At 34.3% G+C, this 21,309-nt stretch overlaps 1 protein-coding gene across 2 annotated transcripts; it reads left to right on the forward strand.

Annotated features, from left to right (window-relative positions):
* Positions 1-202: 202 nt before the first annotated feature.
* Positions 203-21,074, forward strand: LOC128213079 (UDP-glucose 4-epimerase-like). Of its 2 annotated transcripts, XM_052918596.1 has the most exons (11): positions 210-300; positions 1,756-1,807; positions 2,100-2,363; positions 3,105-3,202; positions 4,392-4,505; positions 9,836-10,012; positions 13,072-13,252; positions 15,316-15,401; positions 17,258-17,335; positions 18,117-18,231; positions 20,267-21,074. In XM_052918596.1, exons 3-11 carry the CDS (start codon positions 2,240-2,242, stop codon positions 20,467-20,469), a joined length of 1,176 nt encoding a protein of 391 aa, XP_052774556.1. In that variant the 5' UTR covers positions 210-300; positions 1,756-1,807; positions 2,100-2,239; the 3' UTR covers positions 20,470-21,074. The 2 variants fall into 2 exon arrangements, with proteins under 2 accessions (XP_052774555.1, XP_052774556.1); XM_052918595.1 differs by lacking the exon at positions 1,756-1,807 and having other exon boundaries at positions 203-300; positions 4,383-4,505.
* Positions 21,075-21,309: the final 235 nt, after the last annotated feature.

Consider the following 21,309-nt stretch of genomic DNA (forward strand, 5'->3'; position numbering starts at 1 on the left):
TGAGTCATTTTTAATGAGCTCTGATGAAGCTGGAGGAGAAATATTAAAATGTAGAACAAACACATTTTTTTGGCAAAGACGGACACTTACGATATTTCAATACATGCTCGTGTGAACGACCACTGCTGCCAAAAACTCATTTTAGTTTAATGTAACCCGTGTCTAAAATAACCTAATCAAGTACTTCTTTATTCGTACTCAAATCACATCGAACTTACAAACCATCAGCTGATCTGTCGGTGTTGTCAGATGCTACTTTATTCGTAATATCAAACCCACCCATTTACTCAGCTTTACCAGGTTACATTTTTTATCCCAATTTTTAAATGAAATAAGATTTATACTATGGCTGGATCTTCAGAAGTTCAGTAAAACCTTATTTTGTACACAAATCACAATCAACTGTTCACCATTTCACTGCCTCAGGCCTTTTTATAAGTGAAGCATAAGTATAAAAATCCGCAAAAAACTGATAGTAGACGTTACATAGAGCATAAGACAGGGGAAAGTTCAGGATTTGACATAAGAGGTGGCGTAACATTGGCCCGGGGCGTATCTAGTCTAAAATAATAGAAGTGTTATACGGTATTCTTCCAATCCCTAATTGTACGTGAAGGATTTGCCATATCAAAAATCTAAAAAAAATCCGTCAACGTACAATAATTTGGACGTGGGGCGTATCCTTTTGACTTGTGACCCTCCCTCATATAGTGAATTTTTGGGGAATTATTTTCACCGCCTGTTCCTTCCAAATTGGGATTTTTTTCGACTTTGGGCAAAAAACAAGATAATGCTAAAATAGCAGATGTTATAGCAAATATACATGTTTGTACTCTTTTATGCATACATTGTCTTGTCAAGATTTTGTTTATTTTTTTGATAAATTTATTGCTTATAAATTCATCCACAGGATCTGTATTCAACTAATTGGGAAAATATCATGATTTTTTTTGGAAAAATGAACACTTTCGCCAAGGGAAACAGCCTTTAGATGGCAAATTTCATTGAAAGAAAATCACTGTCAGAACTGAAATTTATTTGGTTTAAAGTGTAAGCAGGAGGATTTGGGGACTCCCACAAAAAAATTGTTTACAATTTATAGTCTGAAAAGGTGGATCCAACTTGGACAATTTTAGGGGGTGCACAAGGTTGTCTTGCACTGACACCATACAATCACCCATTGCTTGTCAACCTTTTATGGATTGTTATGAAAACAATTGACTAATGCGCCAGTCCAGGGACTTTGACTTGCAGTCCAGCCAGCCCTAGGTAAAATCCACTTCCTGTAGGGATAAATGGCTGGTAAAACCCTGCCAAAGGCCCCCTGCACCCCCATCATAGGTATGGCCCATTCCCCAATATTTTAAGTGCAAAAATAAAACAACTGCATTCACTTGGCACTGCGTGGCCACCTGGAAGGTAAAAACAAAGTCAATTTTCCCCGCTATCCTGGGTGTACCCTTGGGCCTTGGAGGGGGCCATGGTTTCAATTGACTGGTGCATAAAAATTGCCGATTTTGATAATAAGCAGGATCATGGCAGATACATGATTTACACATGGTGTTAATCTCTGCTCTAAGGGAGGTCTCAAAAGCGGTAGATTTTACCTACCTACAGTAGAGTTCACATGTCTGATATATAGGTTATTTACTTATATGCTTTCCATTGGTTTATTAAGATTTTATCGGTTTAATAAAAATGATATTTCATTAGTAAAAATATCAATTTGATATTTTCCTTGTTTAAAAATTTTAGCCCACTCTCGCATCCAATTATTAGGCAGTGAGAGGGTCAACTGAGGGTTCAGGTACACGATTTCAACGATGTTATTTCTGAAATGAAGTTATATATCAACTTAAGTTTGGTCCTTTTTAGAAAAAAAGTGCAATAAACTGTCATTTATATCCTTTTTATGCAAATAATGAAAAGAAACATTGTTTGTTACAGTGTTAGATGGCAAAAACTTTTTGAAATATACCTTTTTGTCCTTCAGTGAAATTTATTGCAGTCTTGCACTGAAAAAAACCCCCTTCCCTCAATGTCATAATATCCCTTAGAGCATTTGCAAAAAAATCTTACTGATTTTGTTTTGTTCACAGGTCTGAACTGGAGGTAGTCATCATATTAAGACTTCTGTACCTGCCATCAACAAGCTTAAATTCTTCGATTTATACTTAGCTTGAAATTTGAACAATATTTCGACCTACGCTAAAGCAATGTGATCCAGCTGCGTCCTCAGATGTCAGTGAAAGGAGTGTTGGTTACGGGGGCGGCAGGGTATGTTGGGACCCATGCAATCACAGAGCTTATCCAAGAAGGGTTCAAGGTCATAGCTCTTGACTATAGGCAGGATGCACTTACAGGTGAAACTTCCTTTTCATATATATTCCAGGCGAAATATTATTAAAAATTGTTAGCATGATTCGGACTTTGCAGCAATTAAGCTAAAATGGGCAAATGTTGTTTGTAAAAAGTGTGCTTGAATTTTATATCATCGTTTGAACTTTTTAAGATATCGTTATGTATCTATCTTCTGGTTAAGGAGAACTTAAATCTAAGCAAGAAGTTTTGTTAGTAGTCTAATTTTTATAATGTGACCATAATCACTACCGGGTAAGTGACTACCGGTATATGATCCTGAAACATGAAAGAGAATTTCTGTGAAGCTGATAATAACCACCTCTATAATAAACATTGCTAAAAGGAAAGCTGAAAGAAGGACAGACATTTTCAGACTCAGTCTTAGAAATTCAGGTTTTCATACACTACCCTAATTTCTGAATTCTTATGTAAAGTACCGAACAATTTACAAGCTACATTGTATAATTATATACTAGCCTAAAAACACTATATACTTTTGCTGGTGCCAATCTTGTCAACTGCAGGCTCTCGGAACACAGTTTGATTTAACAATATTCAAAACCCATGTTATATATTCTGTAATGACTTCATACAATGTAGCTCAGCTTAACATAACAAAAGATTGACTGATGTCCAGCAATAGGTTGAACAGACTGGTGCACTCAAATTCTGTTATTGAAAAAACATTCACCCTTTAATATTTCAGTTATTGGCTCAACTTAAACATGACTTGTATGTTACAGATGCTGCGGCTCGTATAAAAGCAGTCACTGGGACGGAGATTCAGGTCTTCTGTGTCGACTTATGTGACAAACATGAGATTGCCAATGTGTTTCAGCAGGTGTGATACTTTGTGATGAAAAGTTTATATCATCCCCTTTTTGTTCTTATGTTTTAATGTGACAATGGGTTGAGCTGATATTTTTTTTAGTACTTTGGGTCAAGGTATGTTTATTGCATATATTTTCAGCGGTGCCTCACATTTCAAAATGTACAGCCATGCCATTTAAGATATTCACTGTTCTCTTTCAACAGAGGTTTGATAAAAATAAATCTAACCCATAGCATCCAGGGCTTTTTCTGCCCATTTTGGGAAAAAGACCCTTAACATTTGGGGAAATTTTGAGTCGCGAATATGCCTAAATTTGGAAATTTTACAATTAAAAGAACAAGCTTTTCAGATTCCTGCGAATGAGGAAATTATTAAATATAAGTTTCTTTTCCTTTTCAAAAGACCTAAAACTGCTGAAATATCAATCCTTGGGGTGTAAATATCTATTGCAATAAATCATGGCTGATAATATTTCATACTGATCTCTGAATGTGATGAAATCAATGATTTCTGAATTCAATTATTCCCATTTAACTTTACATCACATAATTCATTAGGATGTTGATTGAACCATATTTCTTTGCCTTTGATCATTATTTCAAATTAATTGATCACTTGTTGTTAAGGTTTCCTTTTGGCATTTATCAAAGCTTTTTTAAACAGTAATTTCACCCTTGAGGAGTTGTTTCTTTACATTCAATTTCACTCACATACTGTGGTTTCACTTTGTCATAATTGCCTGATGTAAAATCTCTAAAAAAAACATTTTTTAAAAAAAAAAAATTTAAATTCCGGGGGATTTTTACCTCCCGCTGGGAGACCGGGGGATGGATCGAAATTCAGGGGGATTTTTTCCCCCGCCAGGGGATATGGCATGTATGAGTACAGGTAAAAAGACTTTCATTTTTTTTGCTTTTGAATGGGGTTTATTTCTGTAGATTTGGAAAAATATGATCTATTCTGCTTTGGGAATGGGTTCTATCGGCGGACCCTTGGGTACTATAGATAAAGCCCTGGCATCATCGCTCTGGTGTAAGTACGAGAATATAGATATTCACATGAAACTTATATTTATGTTACCAATGACATTTTCTCACTGAATAAAATTTGGAGTTACCATATACATATGGCCAACTGAGCAAAATGGACAAGCTTTCTGTCTGTGCTCATCATGCTTAAATATAATTAGAAATTTCAGGTGGACGTTTCTCATGTTTTACACCTGGCAGGGCTGAAGGCTGTGCGTCAGTCACACGGAAGCCCTCTTGCCTTCTATAACGCCAATGTTGTTGCCACCATCAACCTTCTTGAGGTAAACTCTTCTCATAAGGCGCTAATTTCTTGAACTGTCCTCATCATTTTATATTGGCTAATATTGGGGAGTATTCAATTAGCTACTGATTAGCAAAATTATCTATGCAATTTTAAGATTGTATTACTATTTTTTATTAATCTGATGGATATACATTACATTTCAATTTTCAGATTGTATTTGAATATGGCTATAATGCTCTCTTAACATATAGAATCTGTTTCTGCTGAATAATGTTTTGTGTGATTTGAAAATGTAAAGAGTTTCTTTGTAAGTATTTTGAATAAAGCCTAAAGGCTGATACATCAATAAAAAACTAAGGATATTCTTAAATATAGTAGAATCTGAGAGTTTTTATTGGCCTGTAAAATTAATTGGCCAATAAAATGAATGGAGTCACTATAAAAACATGACCAATAATTATGTTGAATACAGCCCCTGATTAATGTGGGGGTGGGAAAGGCGGGGGAATTAGGTTAGGGTGCAAATCTGTGCTCATTGTCAGTGCTATGTGTAAACTAGGAATGCAAACGAATAGCAAAATTGATATTTGAATTATCGGCAATTCTTTCAATCAAAATATTTGAATGTTTGATACCAAAATGACGGCGTCGGCGTCACACCTTGGTTAAGGTTTTGCATGTAAGCACCTTTAAGTCATGATCTCATTAAATACATCATGTATTGCATTGAAACTTTAGATATGTATTCCCAACTATCTAACCTAATAAATAAATGAAGTTAGATAACACTTTTTTCAATTAAATGCAAATAATGGGCCTTTATTATTTGACTTAGAAATTCCGGTTGAGGTTTTGTATGTAAGCACACATAGGTTAATATTTCAGCAACTACTTGATATATTGCATAAAGACTTTAAGCAATGGTACTCAACCATCCAACCTACGTAATTTTCCAAGTAATATAACTCTTAAGTTGCATTTAATGCAAATACTGATCCTTTATTATTTGACTAAGAAATTCTGGTTAAGATTTTGCATGTAAGCACACATAGGTAAATATCTCAGCAACTACTAGATGTTTTGCATTGAGACTTTATACAATGGTACTCAACCATCCAACTGACTTAATTAACCATGTTAGATAACTCTAGTTTGCATTTAATGCAAAATAATTGCCCTTTATTATTCAACTTAAAAATTCTGGTTTAGGTTTTACATGTAACCACATTTCAGTCAATATCTCACCAAATACATCATGTATTTCATTGAAACTTTAGATATGTATTCCCAACTATTCTAACCTACTAAATTAATGAAGTAAGATAACACTTTTTGAATATAATGCAAATTATGGGCCTTTATTTTTCGACTTAGAAATTCTGTTTAAGGTTTTGCAATTAAGCACACATAGTTTTATATCTCAGCAACTTCTTGATGTACTGCTTTGAGACTTTATACAATGATACTCAACCATCCAATCTACTTAAATAACCAAGTAAGATAACTCTAGTTTGCATTAAATTCAAATTATGGCCCTTTTTTGAAATAGAACAGAAATTTGAATCCATCATGTATTGCATTGAAACATTATACACAGGCTCCCAACTATCAGCCTTTTTAATTAATCAGGAAAGATAACTCTATCTTGCATATTATATCATTTTTGCCCCTTTATTATGCGACTTAAAAATTCTGGTTAAAACTTTGCATGTTAGCACACATAGATTAATATCTCAGCAACTACTTATGTATTGCATTGACACTTTATACAATAGTACTAAACAACTTAACCTACTTGAATAAGTTTGATAACTGTATTTTGCAAATAATGGCCCTTTATTATTGGACTTAGAAATTCTGGTTAAGGTTTTGCATGTAAGCACATTTAAGTTGATATCGCAGCAAATACATTATGTATGGCATTGAAATCTTATCTAATTTTACAGTGGTCCATGTTTCGCCAAAACTTTTCAGTCCTTATTCTGAAAAGCGACATAATAGTCAAGCGCGCTGTCTCTGTGACAGCTCTTGTTTTAGAAGTTGTAGTAAACTATTATTATTTGGTATAGTAATAGCCGGGGCCCTTTTACCCTTTTTTCTCTTAGCCTGTACCCAACAGACCTGATTTTTACCAGAATCCGTCATTTTCTGAAATATCCCAACAAAAAAGCAATACACTCAGAACTAACAAAAATCGAATGATTTCAATTCCACTGTGTTCATATTAATTTTGTAAACAACATGAAATTAGATCAGCAAAGTTTGTAATTTCCTGGTTGAATGCTATAATGCGCCAACAGAGGGTTGTTCTGAGGGACTTTTAGCCTCATTCTGAGATTGACATTTACTTTATATAACAATTTAAAACCAATACAAACTTGGACTTTGACCCATCTATTGTACATGTATAGCACATGTCATTCATTTCATGCAGGCAGCCACGACAACACATTGGTGTGAAGGCTTCCTTCTATCCTTAATTGGCATGGCCATAAAAATTGTACCGAAAAAAAAAAGAAATATGTTTTATGTCACTTGCCAATAGCGAGTTATTGTACAATTACAGTGTGTGTTTACCACGTGATAAATTATGTCTTATATGCTACGTTTGAAGGCAACATTTTACCTAAATTAAAGACTTATATCAAAGATAACTTTTCTTTAACTACACCAATTTAAATAAAACAAAGGGCAATCTATGCCGCTTAAAGAGCCCCAACTTCGTGTTATTACAGAAGTTTGATAAGGTGATTAGTTTCATCAAACACTTCGACAAACCTGTTTCTAAAATAATGTTTTGACTGTGGTCCGTGTTGTGAAAAGGTTTGTCGAAGTGTTTTAAAAAAACTAAACTCTCAATCAAACTCTAGTAAAAGACCGAAGGCGGGGCTCCATAAGCGGCGTAGACTGCACTATATTTCATTTAAAATGGTGAAGAAATAGTGAAGTTATCCTTGTTTAAAGTCTTCATTCGAAGCAAAATATTGCCTATCGATGTAGCATTCATGACACAATTTATCACGTGGTATAGACACATACTGAAATAGGGGGACTGATTATAATTCATGATAGTTCCCATTTTACACACGTGTCATCAAGTTCAAGCCTCTGGTATTATGGGTCAATTGTTGCAAAAACAAGACAAACAAACTTTATACACAACACCACAGTTGTAGGCAAAATATTTATTATTATATTTATTCAGCAAACAAAACATTGAATATTCGAATTCCGATTTTGCCATTCAAATACCAAATGTTCGATCGAATATTTGAATATTCGAATATCTGTTTGCATCCCTAGTGTAAACTGTTCAGGCAAGTACCCACAGTGCTTTAGAATGCAATTTTGGGTGCATTAGCAGTGTAATCCAGAAATATTGGTGAGGGCGGCAAGTTAGGGTGCAAATCAGTGCTCCTCATCAGTGCTGTGCGTAAACTCTTCAGGCGACTACCCATAGTGCTTCTAGAATGCAACAGTGGGTGCATTAGCAGATAAATTCAAAATAAAAAATGGCGTAGTGGGTAATCGGGGTCGGCAGGTTAGGGTGCAAATCAGTGCTTTTTGTCAGTGCTGTTTGTAAACTGTTCAGGCTACTACCCACAGTGCTCTGAAATACAACTATGGGTGCATTAGCAGTACAGTCCGAAAATAAAAAAAATTGGCGGTGGCGAAGTTAGGGTGCAAATCAGTGCTCCTCGTCTGTGTTGTACTTAAATTGTTCAGGCGACTACCCAAATACCGACAGTGCTCCAGATTGCAACTGTCGGTGCATTAGCGGTGTCATCCTGAATTTAAACAATTGGGGGTGGGGTATGCAGAGGCCGTGCATTAGCGGTGTCATCCTGAATTCAAACAATTGGGGGGTGGGGTATACAGAGGCAGTAGGTTAGGGTTTTTGCCTTATTGTTCTAACCTTATGACCGGTGTAAAAAGGCTAGACAATCCCCATCAGGGGAGATTGAGCAAATTACTCTTTTATTTATTTGTATTTGTTTTAAACATATGGTACGTCACTCAATTAATGGGTAAAAGCAGTCTCATTGCAAAATACTTCATGATGAAGGCATATGTAAATGAAATTTTCAGGGCAATTTCAAATTTTCTATTATTTATTTTTTTACTTATTTCCCATTTGTTTATATTATGATAAGGGACAAACATGTATCTTTTCTCTTAAATATTGCAACTAACAAAGTTATTTTTTAAAACAAATATGTTATACATGAAAAAGGAACAAGATTCATACAGATATTTAATTTTCCCTTAAGAAATTATGAGTCAATTAACTTAATCAATATTGATGCGGTTAGGTTAAATAAATATAAGTACAAAGCCTCAGGATATTCCTTGTTTCTTTCTTATTTTCACACTTCAAAACAGATTTAAAACTTGAAAACATTTTGTCAAGATTTAATCATTTAAAAAGAAATTTGCGGAATTAAAGTTTGTATTCTTTTTAAATGAATGCAATTTATTTTACCGTTTTATCTTCATTTGCAGCATTTATGCAAACTGTGTTCAAATTTGAAAATTGAACAATAGTTTTGCATTCATTGGCTGGAGTATAAATAACTTTAACACAATCATTTAGATAAGTCTTGTGCTTTAAAGCTGCACTCCCACAGATACCATTTTTACAATTTTTACTAGGATGAAAACATAACAGAAGTACTCTGCCCGTTTCAGTTGGTAATTCTTTCATAACCTAAAAAACCATGGAATTGAAAGGAAGGTCACAGTTAGCAACACATGTTTTTTTCCAGTTGCTCAATTTTGTTTTTAACCTTATAGCTGCACTCTCACAGGTTGACAGCTTTGACTTTTCTTTTGATTTTTTGAGTTCCAATAATCATGTTCTTCGTTATTTTTTTGTGCAAATTAAAAAAACATACCTACACTTGATGTGTATAAAAATATCTTATTTTGCAGTTACTATTTATGTACAAAAAAAATACATCAATTAATTTTTATGTGTTCCAAATTTTGATGATAATATATATATGTATTCAATGTATGTGATTCAAAGTTTGACCTTTGTATATGACCATTAATATTGAGCTTAATATAAATGTATATGTCCCAAAATTTGAACCTTTATATATGTATGTGTTCCAAAATTATGACTGATGTGTCTTAAAAAAATGACATTAACATATTAAAATAAATGAATTATATTTACATGTTTTAAGAAGTGTTTACAGCCATTATAGCTGTCTGATTAAATGAAAAAAACAAAACATGTTTAATTTATGCACAAAAATAACGAAATATCCTTTTTTGTTTTTAATTGATTGTTACAAAAATAATAAGTTTTTTTACGCTCAATTTGCGACAGCTCTAAGACATTTGCAGTAATTATTTCAGGTGATGTTAGAACATGGGGTGTGCAATATACTATTCTCCAGCTCATCAAAGGTTTATGGCACACCCAGTTACCTCCCCCTAGATGAGACTCATCCCACAGGGGCGTGTACTAACCCGTACGGCCGGACAAAATACATGGTCGAGGAAATTCTTAGGGATACAGCAGCTTCAAACCAGGTAACTTGTGCCCAATTGTCCAATATGACATTCAAGCCCACTGTGTTGGATTTGATCCCTAAATTGATCCTTAAAGCTGCACAACTTATTTTTTATGCCCCCGAAGGTGGGCATATTAAAATCGCACCGTCCGTCCGTCCGGCCGGCCGGCTCTATAACTTTCCCTTGTATGGACAGATTTTAAAATAACTTGCCACATGTGTTCCACATACCAAGACGACGTGTGGCGTGCAAGACTCGTGTCCCTACCTCAAAGGTTAAGGTCACACTTAGTGTTTATTCACAATGGAGTGCTGCATATAAGGACATAGAGTATAGGTTGTCGTGTCCGGGCTGTAATTTTCTCTTGTATGGACAGATTTTAAAATAACTTGCTACATGTGTTCCACATACGAAGACGACGTGTCCTGTGCAAGACCCATGTCCCTACCTCTAAGGTGAAAGATACACTAAGTGTTTATTCACAAGGGAATTCTGAATATAAGGACATAACAGTGTAGGTTGTCAAGTATGGGTGGTATTTTTATGTTCAGAGGCAATTCAAAATAACTTGCCATATTTATTTGACACATAAAGGCAAGATCAAATTTTCATGTACTGACCTTGTTCGTAGGTCAATGTCACATTCGGGGGCATTCGTCACATACTGTGACAGCTCTTGTTTTTTCTTGGAATGAGCCAATATTTGCGTAAATGTCTGAAAACCAGTGATACAAGACTGCTGACAAAAGATCAGATCACAGTTTTTCATATTATTATTTACGTTTAAAAATTGATATTGATGGCTGAAAGCGTTTTTAGCACTTTAAGAAAAATGAGGTTTTTTTTGGCAGTTTTCCATACAATTGAGATCTGTTCTATTTTGAGTTTAAATAATCTTATATGACTGGGCTGAAGGCATCGATGCAAAAATCAGCTGATTCTGAGACAAAAACTAAAAAAAGTCAAAACTGTCAATTAGTGAAAGTGCAGCTTTTAATTCCTAGTACCATATTTTCCTTATAGATATAAATACCCTAATAGACTCACAGGGGTATTTTCGTGGCTTATAGACCTTTTTTAATGCTTAAACTTATTTTGCTTTTAAATGATCTATTGGTCAGTCGTTATGTTGAATTTAAACCTGTTCTGGGCGAGTACCTAAATCGGAACAGTACCTAAATATGGAACACCCATTATAAAAGTGTTTTTCCGATCGAGATCAGTTTAGTTATGATTTTAATCAATAAAGACGCTTGCTTCAGATACAAGTTCCAAGGATTACGATTCTCCGGTAAATATTTTAAATACAGCGATCTTTTAAAGTTTTTCATTTTCAATTGTCAATACATGGCATGTGGGGGAAAGACTTCATGCTTGCCACAATCACAGCATATTGGTACAGTCTGTATTTTATTGAAACCATCAAATTTTACTGACAAAAATGTCAAAAAAAGATAAGCTGGAAATAACATAAATTATTAATTTACTTTAACAAAACATGGAGCAATAATTTACAAGAATACATAAAAATAAATAACGAATTAAAACTGTTCCATATTTAGGTACTCCGAGGATGAAAATGGCAGTCCTCGACTTTGCGGTTAATAAAGTACTTTTCATGCAGATTGGTAGTATCTTGAAAAATGCCATTTATATCAACCAATTGGTCTTGAATCCTAGTATGCTGATGGAAAATTTTGTAGTTGTGGTGCAAGTCTAACTAAAAATATTTAAAAAATAGTGCCGAAAGTGTTCCGATTTAGGTACTCGCCCAGTACCTTACTGGTATTTTACTACTGTTAGGTTAAACAACACCAGTTATTGAAATTCCAAAATTACGTAGATCTTTATATAGTCAAACCCCTTCGGCTTGAACTCGCTTGGGTTAAATTCCTTGTAGCTGGAATTGGATGTAAAGAACCGATTTCTATATACTGAAGGTAAGCCTTCCTGCTAAGCTCGAATTTTCCGAGGCTCGAGGTATTTATGCTGGTCCCTTGGATTTCGAGCCAATGGGGTTTGACTGTAGAGTTCTTTTTACAGAACATTAAAGTAGATTTAAAACTTCACTTTTCATGTATTCATTAATTCATTATTCATTATATTCATATTCATTATTTCAAGGTGACAGCTTTTCCAATATCCCTTACAATGTACTTTGATGTTTCAAATCACTTTCCAGCAATTCAATGTGACAGCTTATACAGGTTTAATCACAAACTTATTTATATAAATATTCCAGCAATTTAAAGTGTGAGTTATATATGAATGCATTATTCAACCCTTGTTGCTTATAAGCTTACTGAGCTAACTTAGATCTATAGCTTACTTACATTACCATCCAGCTTTTAAAGTGATGTTTCTTAGATGCATTCACTAATTTTGGGGTCACAGTTTTGGATTGATCTGGGTACCAGTGGAAGTCAGTCCTCTCTTAAAAAAAAAAAGATTGTCCAGTTAGCGCACTGGCTTCTCACCTAGGCCACCCGGGCTCGATTCCAGTCCTGGGCCCATGTGAGTTTGGTTTGTGGTCACCAAGTCGGATAAGTGGGTTTCCTCCGGGTTGTCCAGTTTCCCCACAACACAAAACCACACATCACATAATATTGTGCCAACAAGAGTGATTAATATGATGTTGTAATAACTTTTTTCACAAGTGTTGTAAAATAAAAATGTTTAAATAAAAAATAAAAAGAACACAGATTTCAAACCTTAAATGATAGAACTTTTATTTTCCAACAGCCTGCTTTTGTTACCCTCGAGGACTCTCTTTCAATCAAGATCATAAGGCTTATTAAGTTAAGATCATAAGTTTCCATGTGTAGCCTCGATTTTGGCGTTAACTACATTCAATAAAAATATTTTGAGAACATTTATCGCATAGCTTCTGTACCTGAGTACTCTTAAGCAGTGTAATGTTTACACCTAAGTTATCTCACTGAAATTGGGCCCTGCATTTGAAGGTGAAGGTTAAACCGACGTGGGTTTCCCTAGCCAACATTAAACCCATGCTGTAGTATAATGTATACATATTTTTAGATATTTCAAATGCTTACTAGTCTTGTACTTCAATCCAGAATTTCAAGGTGACAGTCCTACGCTTCTTCAACCCCTGTGGGGCGCATGGCTCAGGCCTTCTGGGGGAGGATCGAAGCCAACCCCCTCAAAACCTTCTCCCCCTTATATGTCAAGTTGCCCTTGGTCGTCGGGATCATCTTACTGTATATGGCAGTGACTACAACACACCCGATGGCACAGGTACGGTTTAAAGCCAGTCATAAGTGACATGGTGGATTGCTTTCTTTTTTTAAATTTTGTTTTTTGCTTATATTAGCAACTTAATCAAAAGGGGAATTCAAAATGTAGCTACTAAATATCAGAGGGGCAGGGTGCATTGTTTTGACACAGCCCCTTTGACCACGCCCCTCCCCCCCCCCCATTTAAAAAAAATAAAAAATCCCAGACTTATTTATGATGGGGGAACTGTTACTAATGAAAACTTACAAAAAAATATTTTTTTTATTCTTTTATCTTTGTACAGTTTTCAGAGCCAAGTATTTTATGCACTCTATTTCAGTTGTTGGTGTATGTGACTGAGTCAATTCTTATATTATTAAACTGTTTATATAGATACTTTTCATGTCATCATGTATGTGTGAATAATAAATAAACCAAACAAAAAAATAATAATTAAAACCGGACATCGCAAATTTATATTTAAATCAATAGTAGTATACTGTCAGTATGTATGTTTGTGATCATCACAATATTTTACTGCTAAATGTTCAGTTTCATATTGATAAAATGTCATAAGTAACTTATTTGTATACCTGACAATCGATATAGAATGATATACCTTAACATGTACTTTAAACTTAGTAGCTAATTAAAAATTTATTTTTTAATCAATAAAATGTATGAATTAATTATGTCAAACACATACATACTTTAATGTATTGAATCTATTGATTTTGCAATCTTAGGTTGAAAGATTGTATTGAAATTGAAATCTTGTTCAATTAATTGAGTTACAAAATAGATACCTTGGAAATTGGTAGTTTAAAGATGCACTCTCACAGATTGACCGATTCAAAAACTTTTTCATTTTTTTGTCTCAGAATCAGCTGATTTTTGCATCAGTGTTTTTAAATCAGTCATATAGGATAACACACAATAAACTGATCTCAATTATGTGGAAAACTGGCAAAATTTTTATTTCTTAAAGCCTTAGTAACGTTTTTAGTGTTAAAACATTTTTGAGCATAAATATTAAAAACTGTGATCTGATCTTTTTATCAGTAGTCTTATATCACCATTTTTCAGACATTTACGCAAAATATTTGAGTTTTGGATGCAAGATGATCCATATAATTTTGGTATCATTTGATCTAGACAAAAGAAATGTAAAAAAAAACACCCCAAAATACTATATTAAATTATTATTTTTTACCTTCAATGATTACAAAATAGTTAATTTTGTGTTTGAGTTCAGTTGAAAGAAGCTGCAAAAATCCAAACTGTTATAGCTTTATGTACTTTTTGCTTTTAGTTTTTAGTGGTCATTCATCTTTCATAATGGTCATCAGGAAGCAATCCCTTTTCAGATGAACCACACTTTCATGGTTGGCATTGTTGTGATCAAGCAGATTAGTTAACCTAAATATACATATATTTTAATATATGAGAAACTACAGAAACGAGTCCTCGAAAGTTTTAACATAAACCCCATCTAATGGCACAGGGTCAATGCCAATGCCACAAAACAGAAAAACAAACATTCTCAAACCAGATTTACGGAACAACAACACCTAACTCCACAAACAACACACTTCATATATAATACATAAAACAAAAGGTGTTTATCAAGGAATGTAAGGTAACGCCTTGGACCTGTCAGTAAAATGTAAGTTTAGTGGGGGTTTTACTATTCTGTGTACACAGCCTCATCCTTTATATCCCAACGACCCTGAATAAAGTGAAAAAGGTAAATGATACCAGGTAAATCTTATAAAAAGTAAACCAAAACTATTCTTGAGAATTTCACATGAAACTGTGTACCATATTATACAGGACGCACTTTTTTACCCATGCATGCTGAAAAAATAATTGTCTGTGTCCTATCTATGCTAGGGTCCTATACAAAGTATAATACGGTACGCATTTTACAAGTAACAAAACACACAAATGTAGCAAGGCCAACAACTCTTGTCTCTAATTTTTGTTGAGTAATGCCCCTTGATTGACTGGAAATCTCCGGAGAAACAGACGAGCGTTGCCATTTGCTTGCAGTGTTTTTGTATATCCCTTTTTTTATGTTTCAGCTGTGAAAGCATACACACATATTGCTGATATTTCTAGAGGTGTATCAGCTGCCTTACAATGTCCACATAAGGACAAAAACTTCAGGGTACGCAATTCTTATGCAGCTATCCATGTTTTAACATCCATTGTATCCATAAAGTATTTTGGTGAAAAATTGAACTTAGTGAAAAATGTTTTTTTTTTGTTGAATTTAATTTCGTTCCGAAAAATGCTTTTACACCAAAAATATGAAAATCAGCAAGAAATAATTTCAAATAATAAATTTGTTTGAAAAAAATAGAGGGTGTTTATATTAGAAATATTTCACTGAGTTGAAAATGTTCACTTAGACGCTTTATAAATACAGCCATGTCTTAGTCGAAATGCTGTAGCAAGGAAATTGTCAAATTCCCTAATTAAGGAGGTGTTGCTGGCATCAAATAAATTCAGATGGAGATTTCATTTGCCTGTCAAAGTCCTGCCTGTTTAGAATTACCCTCTCGCTGAAGTTACGCTGTTGCTCAGGGGTCGTATCCATAGAGCTTCTTAGGTGCAATATTTTTTGGAGAAATAGCCCTTTGTTAATTTCATATACATTTTTTGTCTAGAGCATAACAAGTCTTTGAAATATTGACTTCAAACTTCATATACAGATTGATCTCATTGAGGAGAAGTGCAGTGCACAAGAGCCATAACTCTGTATGCAGTGTGATTTTAGTTATTGCTTTTTGTTATCCCCCGCCTATGAAATAGGGAGGGGGATATTGAAATGGCATTGTCCCTCCGTCCTTCTGTCCGTACGTCCGTCTTTCCTTCCGTCCGTCCTTCCTTCCGTCCGTCCGTCACCTGCGTTTTCTCAGTAACTAGCCGGTATAATTTCATGAAACTTAAAATAAATATGAACCACTATACTGGAATGATGTCCGTCCAAAAAAAAATTTGATTGGTCAATTGTCCTTGGAGTTATTGCCCTTGATTTTTTGAAAAATGCACATTCACAGCCATTTCTCAGTCACTAGCTGGCAGAATTTCATGAAACTTAAAATGAATATGAATTACTATATTGGGATGATGCCTGTTCATTTTTTTTTTTGGATTGGTCAATTGTACTTGGAGTTATTGCCCTTGATTTTTTGAAAAACTCTCATTTACAGCCATTTCTCAGTAACTAGTTTGTAGAAATTCTTGAAACTTGAAATAAATATGTACCAACATACTGCGATGATGCCTGTTTATTTATATTTTGGATTGTGTAATTTCTATATGAGTTATTTGCCCTTGATTTATTAAAAGATCCATGTTTGCAGCCTTTTCTATGCAACTAGCTGGTAGAATTTCATGACACTTGGAATAAATAAGAACCAACATACTGTGATGATGCCTGTCTATTTTTCTTTTGGATTGGTCAATTTTCCTTAGAGTTATTGCCCTTGATTTATTAAAAATCATTGTTTGCAGCCGTTTCTCAGTAAAACCAATGTGCTTATCTTATTCTTTCTGAGATTTTTTTTAACGTTCAAGCACAAACAAGCCATCAAGCACAAACAAGCCATCGTTGACGGGGGATATCTTTTCACTGAAAATGCTTGTTTATTTTCATACTTATTTTTTTGTCTGTAGCATAACTTGAAAGTCTTTGAATTACTGATTAACAATAGATTTCAAACTTCATGTACAGATGTATCTCATTTAAGAAAAGTGCAGTGAACAAGAACCATAACTTTGGTGGAAGTATTTTGGGAGCTATTGTCCTTTGTTTAATTGTAAACCTTTGTCGAAAGGCGAAGTGATACTGTTCTTCAGCAGGGAATATGGCAGTCTTTGATTGCTCTTTTTTTACCAATTCACTTGATTTTTTTTTACCTTTCTGCAATTTCACTGTAAAAGAGGCTAACTTTCGGCCGTACTTCAAGTATTTAAAATCTTATCTAAATTGACAATGTATTTTTTTCTTTCTTATAGGTATACAACCTAGGAACATCAAAAACCTATTCTATTCTGGAGCTGGTGAAAATGTTTGAAAATGTCTCAGGGAAAACGGTACAAATATGTTTGATTTTTTTTTTTAAATCATCCTTTTTAAGGTCAAAAACAGACAAACACTTCTATTTTCAGCAGTGTGTAAGATAACATTGAAACAGTATATCGAAAATATACAAGATTAACTAATCAAAAATATTCATACATGCCCTATCCCCCGGTGGGGGGAAAAATCCCCCGGAATTACGACACATCCCTTCTTTTTGAAAACTAGCTCAAGGTTGACAGTGGAAAGCATCCATAATATTATGAGTGTGAATTCCATGAAGGACCATGATGACTAAGTCCAAAAAATATTGTAATTAGAGTGTATTTCTGTATTCTTTCTTATATCATAAATGTAGATATTGCGCAAAATTTCACTGCTTCAAAATCCCTTGGTGTAATATCAAAATCCCCTGGAATTCAGACCAAAACCCCCTGGGAAGCCTCACAGAAATATGGCATGTATGAACACTGTTGGAAGCAAATATGACATTTGAATAAGGTAGTCAAAGTACTAAATAAAGTCAGGCTTTAAAAAGCTTGCTTGTTTTCAGTGGCTTAACCCAATTACCACAAATTGCCATCTTGAATTTTGGCAACCTTCTCGCTAAAGACATGTTTTCTTGTTTTGTGTTAAGTCGGCACTTATTACTTAAACTTAATTCCTGACCTACTGACCCACTTAAAAGTTATTGGTCCTGCTACCACAATTCAAAATTGTTTTGTTTAAGGTCTTAAAATATGTAATGTTCAATTTCAAAATAAAATTGTAGAATTTTTATTCGATATAACACAGGTGCCTGTGGAATTCTGTGGTAGAAAACCAGGAGAGATTGGTGCATGTTCAGCAGATAATTCTTGCGCCCACAGGGACCTTGGGTGGACTCCGCAATTTGATCTCAGGCGCATGTGTACGTATTTTTACCTAGAACTTAGAAAATCATGACTACTGTTTGCAAATAAATTTAGCAATATGTGCCCATTTGTCAATTAATCAAAGTATGATTGCAATGCTTTTTTCCACTGAAGAGAAAGTCAATTTATATTGACACAATGTCAGCTATGGGACAGTCAGTTCCAACTCTTCAAAGCGTTTTGGTCGTGATTCTTGTGATTTCTTGTGATCGTAATTTAAAGGTACAATCTATTCCATCTGTTGAAGTAAAACCAATGCAAGCTGAACATGTTTGTATCTTTTTTGGGTAAACAGCATACCTCTCAGAATGTAGTTCCATGTGATACTTAAATTAAAACGCCAAATCACTGACAGTGGCAGATGGTTTTTCGTTGATGTGTGAAGTTGTTTGACAGGCCATAGATTTTGCACTTGATTCAAAATTCCCTTGGTGGTTTGAGACAGAGCAAAGGTCACTATCATTTTATGCTTTAAAAGCTTGAAATGCAAAATTCATCTGCAAACAGTAGTATTTAAAAGTACCATGTCTCAACTGCATACTATTAGATGCCATCATCTGATGGTTTGGTATGAATTACAGATATCTCACTCAGTGTGACACTCTGTTATTTAAAGTGCCTGTACTCCATATGATGAAATAGCGAAAAAAAAAGAAAACTGACATAAACTTGGTATCGATGTGTACAATGCATTGAAACTTACTAACTGGATACCACATAGTTTACAATTAATTTATTTTTCGCATTTTTTTGGTATTTTTCCATTAAAAATGGTTACTAGGTATGTCTATCTAGTAGAATTCATTCCTTATGCTTGATTAGCTAGTTGATGTTATCACCTGATATTACTACGTTAGGTATATAGCAAAAATATTCCGCACGTTAAGAGAAAGCCCTCGTAGCACAGTGGATACCACAATTGCCTGCAATTTTGGTGACCCCGGTTCGAACCCGGTCTTCGACTCGATTTTTTACATTTTGGTATTATTTTTTTACTAGGTATGTCTATCTAGTAGAATTCATTCCTTATGCTTGATTAGCTAGTTGATGTTATCACCTGATATTACTACGTTAGGTATATAGCAAAAATATTCCGCGCGTTAAGAGAAAGCCCTCGTAGCACAGTGGATACCACAATTGCCTGCAATTTTGGTGACCCCGGTTCGAACCCGGTCTTCGACTCGATTTATTTTTTTACATTTTGGTATTATTTTTTTACTAGGTATGTCTATCGAAAAGTAAAACAATTTATAATATAATTGTCCTGAGATTCGTTACAGATAAAAAGCCTTTTTGGTGCCAATCTTGTGCACAGTCCCTTTAAGTCCAAATTTTATTGAGAGGCCAATGTGAAGTGACACCAGAGGGTATAGAGTAGGCATTGGTTGTATACTCTATATCTTTATATATGTTGGTAGTTTTCTTATAGTTAAGCAACTTAGATTATTGTGACTTTTATGTAACTTGCAACTTCACATCCGTTCACTATTTTCAAGCAACAGTTGCGTTACTTAACCATTGTAGTGCAGCTATATGTTACATTTTCAGTCATTTGTTAATTTGATTATATGCTTTCTGGTGGTTACATGTAGAGAAATAAAGACAGTGAAATAAAAATAATATTTCACTGTTTCTATCAGTGAAATAACATTTTTTTTTTTTTTTTCACGGTTTGGAAATTTTGGCCTGCTCTCAATTTCAAATTAAATGTCATCGCGCCAATCATTATTTCCAAATGACATTACATCCCTGTACATTTTGGTGCGCTTTTCTGCAAAATTTCAATTTAATGTCATTTTGTACCTGTTTAAGGCATATAATAAAAAGGAAAATTGTTTGTTTTATTGAAAGATTTCAATATATTTCACCTCATGAACAGTTCAACACCAAAAGAGAATATTTCACTTGTGGCTAATCTACTCTAGAATATAGCATTTGGTATTCTTGGTGAAATATGTCACGATCTCACACTGAAACAAACAATCATCCTCTTTATTCGATGTAATATAAAAACGTCTCTCATATTAATAGGTGAAGATATGTGGAGATGGGCAACTTCAACAGACCAACCTGAAAGTAACATATCGGCTAACCAAATGTCAAATAAGGGAAGCACCAATCAGCAACCAGAATCAAAGGGAACCAGTAGCCAATCAAAATTTAAAAGCACTAGTCATCAACCATGCCAGACTTGCCAGTTATCAGAATCCAGAGATATAAGCATTGGAAACTAGTCATGTTTTAGACACACAAGGTTTATATAGGCTACAATTTTTTATATGATATATCAAACATGTCAACCTTACCCCTCTCGATTGCCCCCGCTAGCATAGTGAAGATTTTCTTTATGCTTATTTTAATATTTTTTGGTTAACTGGATATAAGGCCATTATACCGAAGGTTCGCTGCTTCTGCTGTAAGGAGAAACAAAGAAGTGGCAGTAGACTCTAGAGCAGTTACCGAAAAACTATGACATAGAAGCGAACTTTGGAGTTATGACTTTAAAACTAAGACAAAACAGCGCACTTTGGAGTTGTGGCATCAAAACCAAGACATAGTAGCAACCTTGGAGATGTGCCATTAAAACATTGAAAAGACATTGAAGCAAACTTTTGAGTAATGGCTTTAAAACTAAGACAAAATATTGCACTTTGGAGTTGTGACATCAAAACTAAGACATAGCAGCAAACTTTGGAGTTGTGACATAAAAACGAAGACAAAGTAGCAAATTTTAGAGTAATGACTTTAAAACCAAGACATAATAGCTAACTTTGGAGTTGTGACATCAAAACTGAGACAAAGAAGCAAACTTTACAGTAATGACATCAAAACTGAGACATAGCAGCAAACTTTGGAGTTGTGACATAAAAACGAAGACAAAGTAGCAAATTTTAGAGTAATGACTTTAAAACCAAGACATAATAGCTAACTTTGGAGTTGTGACATCAAAACTGAGACAAAGAAGCAAACTTTACAGTAATGACATCAAAACTGAGACAAAGCAGCAAACTTTGCAGTAATGACATCAAAACTAAAACAAAGCAGCAAACTTTGCAGTAATGACATCAAAACTG

Source organism: Mya arenaria, chromosome 13, assembly GCF_026914265.1.
Source record: "Mya arenaria isolate MELC-2E11 chromosome 13, ASM2691426v1".
NCBI lineage: Eukaryota > Metazoa > Mollusca > Bivalvia > Myida > Myidae > Mya > Mya arenaria.